We start from the raw sequence: 4771 nt of genomic DNA, 5'->3' as shown, positions 1-4771 counted from the left end.
AATCCTCAATAAATAAAGATTTATTGAGATGGGCCATTCCAAAGTAAAACATGACCAGCAGCAAAGAAGAAAAGAAACAACAGTCCTATGACATTTTTTCTTGTCTCTTGTTTTCATTTATTACGTTTTTTTAAAACAAAGATTTACTTGAGAGAGAGAGAGTGCAGCAGTAAGTGATATATTAGAAGCAGTACGCTTTTAGAAGACCAGAATGACAGGAATTCCAAGCATGGTCCTAGTCTCTGACAAAAGGAAACAAAAAAGGGGGATATAAATGAAGGACCATTTTGTAGTGGAAAAAAAAATCTATCTATCTATATATGTATATACAAAATAGCACAGATATACAGCTACTTTCTCTTAGTTCAATGAGAAGTTTTTAACTAATAGTGTTTAGGCAAGATATGTCTGCCTTTTGTACTATGAATAACTACCACAAAGATGACAATATGCAATGCATTAATTATCGTAACTGTACTACTGACCTGTTTTGAAACTATCTCATTGCTACTTATTTCTCAATAAAATTATCTTTAAAAAAAAAGAAAGAAAAACACCTATTCACAGCGCTCACTTCTAAAGAAATCCAAGTAGAAACGTCTCAGAACAATAGAGTTGCTTTCCTCGCACTCAGCCGCGTGCGCACGCGCTCACACAAATGCACGCACTTTGGACTGATTATGACGTCGACATGTGTGTGACGTCATGAATCACAGGTAAACCTCTCTTTCTGAATCTTCTAGCGCTTCCCCAGCTCCAGCTTCTCCAGCACACCCCGGCTTCCGGGCACAGAACGGGGTCGGGCACTGCCAGCGTTGGGGGTCAGGCGGCACAGAGGGGCTCGCCAAGCTCTGGGGCTCCTGCTTGCAGCACTCAAGAGGCAAAGTGTGCTGCTCGGCCACTTCGCTGGGTGTGCACGGGGACAGGAGAAAGGCGCAGGGCGATTTTGTGCAGAGCGGAACCATAATGCCGCATGCCGGGAAGACGCACCCGGACTTGGACGAAGATGCCAGGGAAGGGGCGGAAGTTCCTGCAGGGCGCGGGGCGCGGGGAACCTGGGGTGCGAAACCCCATGTTTCTTGGCGTCCAAGCCCGGGCTTCCTTAACTTTAACCAGGAGTTAACACTGGACTCCTTCCTGGGTTCCTTACCTTGTCCAGTACGCAGCTTGGAGCTTAGGTTGCTCGGGAGGTAGAGCCCGAACCACGCTCCCTCAAATTCCCGCGAGAAAACGCCACAAGGCGGGGTGAGCGCTGGAGCTGGTGCGGCGCCACCTAGCGGCTGGAGGCCCCGGAGGTGCGGAGCTGGGACAGGCACTTGGGAAGGTTGTACACAGCAGTGAAATCCTCCTGGAAAAAGGTTTCTTCCTTTTGCCAAGAGAAGCAGAACTTTCCACCTTGGGAAGCTTTCGGAAAAAAACTTAAATCATATCCAAAGTATAGAATATGTACATCAGGAAGGGAATGCTTAAATTAGTTTTCCTATCTATTCAGTTGAATTCTATCACCCACAACATGAGAATATGTACATTTTAAAGCCTGTGTAATTCTTAAAGTCAAACAGAAGAATTCATGGTCAGCTATTTCATTTATAAATGCAGACAAGGTGAAAGATCTATGCTGTTAAAAGTCACAATAGTGGTCATTCCTTGGATGTTATGAAGGGTATGAGGAGGCATCTATGAAACTAACAATATTGTTTTTCTTCATAGGAGCTCCACACAGAGGTATGTCCAATTTATGAAATTTAATTGAGTATGGCATATATACTGACGAGATAGCTAGGCAGTTTGAGTGCCTGCCTGGCGAGTGCAAAGATTTGGGATTGATCCCTGGTACCTCATGCTGTACTGCCCAAAACCACGGGAAGAGCTGTGCTGACCACCTAAACCGGATGTGATGATACACGCGTGTAATCCCAGCACTGGGGAGGCTGAGACAGTAGATGCATTATGAATCTCAGCTGCATAGTGAGACCCTGTACCAAATTAATTAATTAATTAATTAAAAATTAAAATATATTACTATCCAATATCATAACTGTTAAGGGCTAACTGAAAATGTATTAAATAACTAGATTCAGATTATCTTTTAAAAGGATGAACTTGAGAAGTAGGTATTGATGTAGCTCAGTAAAGGAGCCCTTGTCAAGTGTAAATGAAGCTGGAGGTTTAATCACCAACATCTCACAGGCAGGGAACAATGACAAAAATGAACAGAAACAGAAAACTTGTAAGGGTTACTTTCAGGAAAAGTTAATGCAAAGAAAATAGAGATAGGTGAGGTTTCATACAAATAATGTAATCATTAATTTCATCTATGTTCCATGTAGCATGAAAATTGTGACTAATTTCACTGACTAAAATTAAATGTGGGGCAAGGGAGATGGCTCAGTGGACTAAGCGCTTCCCTGGCAAGCGCAAGGGCCTGAGTTCAATCCCCAGTTCCACCAAAAAAAAAAGTGAAATCCATTGACTACATTTCATTGAATATTTATTTCCACAGTCATAGCTGACACATCAACATAAAGGTAGATAAATGGAAAATGTAAGCCATGTATTTATTAGGGTTATACAGCCAAGTAGAAATGAAACAAAAATCGGAGGAGATTTTTATATTCAGAACAACTGTTTTGTAATTAATAGTAAGTTAAATACAAAATATTTATTTGTTACAGACAAGTTTCTGAAATTATTGATGGATCGATAATAACAAACCAAGTGATATAAGTGCATACATGCTCCTGCCTGAAAGAAAAAACATAGGCTTAGGTATTCATACATATCTGATATGGAAACAAAATCATATAAAATACCTTCCTTATGTGATATAAATATACCTGCAATTAAAATTCTGTGGGATGGCTTAATAAGCAACTAATGATTTTGCAAAAATTGCAATTTACATGTTCTTCAACAGATCAGGGCTATTTTTATTTCTTACACAGGCAAAACAGGACCTGCATGCATTGGTGTCACTGCTCATCAGCAGAAAGGGGCTGACACTTGGGAAACATACTGACACAATTGCAGTTGTGCTCACCAAATACCAGCTGGGATTATACGTAAGAGACAGGTAAACTTGAAAGATACAGGAGAGTGTGTAAAAACAGACATAGGTACTGACCAAGAGAAGGATGGTTTTGGTTGCTCTGGACTCAGGAGAAGAACTGGGGCTGACATTAGTTCTATGCATGTATCTCATCTGCTGCTTGTGCCTGTACAGGGTGAAAACCATGGAGCTGCTGGCCCAGAGCATGAGCTCCAAACACAGAGCATCAGGGAGGGACAGCAAGACTGCGTGCAATAACTGTGCATGTTTGTCATGATGAATAGAATAACAGTATCCAAAATCTTGTAGGTTTGTGATGTTTTCCTTGTGTCTGCTCCCAGTGATGTATATAAGAAAAATAACATTTACAAGGCTGTACAGGACCCATATAGGGCATAAGAAGAAGCCCACATTCTTGGAAACTTTCCCTTTCAGATTGGCCCACCTGGCCTCCCTGGAGCTGATGACGATGGCCTGGAAGACACTCAGGAAACAGATGCTGCCAATGGACACACCCCTGCCCACTCTGTGCAGGTAGAACAGAAGTTTGCAGCCCACATCACCAGGGGAAACTTGCCCACCAAAAGCTACCACTGTGTAGGGCACTCCTTTACACAGGAGACTTAAGAGGTTGGCTCCAATCAAGTGCTTAAGGATCAGGTTTATGGGCCTTAACCTGCACCCAGTGAAGTAAAGAAACAGAAAATGGTAGAGAAGAGAGGAATTGCCCAGTACCCCAATCACAGTTTGCAGCAAGTAGATCATTGCTATAGTCAAACCACTGGCTTCCATCCTACCTGTACCCTGCTGTCTGAGCCCGAGGACCCTGCAAGGGAAGGAGAGGCATGGGCTGCATGTACTGAGCCAACTGGATGAGCAGTGCCTACCCACCACCAGTCCCATTGAAAAGTATTTGCTCAGTGTTTTCCTTCACCAAGACGATTTGAAGAGTTCATTTATATGTTTATAAAGCATATATAATACAAATCACTGCTATGCAGGAATCACCCATTATAATAGTTTCATTGTTAATAACCTATGAAGCAGGCAGTATTATGACTTTAGGCTAATGAAGAGAACTAGCACATAGAAAGGTTAAATATTTGTCTGTAATCAGGCTCTGATGGTGGATAGGGTGGTACTGTGACCCTGGCTTGAGGTGTCAGAGATAGTACAGTGAAGAACCATGCTCCCCTAAAAGCTCTTTAGTTGGATTCACCAAGAAATCTAACACTACCTTTAGTTTTCCTTGTAGTGTACAACTCTATTATTTTCTGAAGTAGTGGTATTTGATAATTTTATTGTGACAAATTTCTACTTGCTTGTAAATATTCACTGTATTGATCAGTTATGGGTAAGCACAGAGACTGTTAAATATAGATGCCCTGAGGGCAGTGTCCTGGTGCAGGGGGGCTGCCCCGTATCAGATTATGTACAATGAGACAAAAAGACTCAATGCCAGGAGAGCAACCGAATGATTTTTTTGGCTTTCTGTTAGGAACAAGTGAATTGTCACCTATCATGGCAACTGCTCTTTAATCATGTCAGGTACTCCACTTTGGAGCATAAATTCTAAGAAATACTAAATACTAAAACTTGTACAGTAGCAACAGAGTTATGATTAATTTCAGATCATATATTTATGTGCTAATAAATACCTGAGTTAAGTGAAATTAGTTGTAATATTACACATGATTTCTGAAAAAAAAAATATATATATAT

The 4771-nt window shown here is 41.3% G+C and overlaps 1 protein-coding gene across 1 annotated transcript; it reads right to left on the bottom strand.

The window, feature by feature from the left end:
* Positions 1 to 710: 710 nt before the first annotated feature.
* On the bottom strand, positions 711 to 3814 carry LOC101570769 (vomeronasal type-1 receptor 4-like). Its single transcript, XM_004644688.2, has 2 exons — positions 2904 to 3814; positions 711 to 1395 (listed from the first exon to the last, which is right to left on the bottom strand). The coding sequence occupies exons 1-2, from the start codon at positions 3812 to 3814 to the stop codon at positions 711 to 713; spliced, it is 1596 nt and encodes a 531-aa protein (XP_004644745.2).
* Between the last annotated feature and the right edge of the window lie 957 nt (positions 3815 to 4771).

This window comes from Octodon degus, unplaced genomic scaffold (genome assembly GCF_000260255.1).
Source record: "Octodon degus isolate 3935 unplaced genomic scaffold, OctDeg1.0 scaffold00206, whole genome shotgun sequence".
NCBI classification, from domain to species: domain Eukaryota; kingdom Metazoa; phylum Chordata; class Mammalia; order Rodentia; family Octodontidae; genus Octodon; species Octodon degus.
This window is presented reverse-complemented; position numbering and strand designations above follow the sequence as displayed.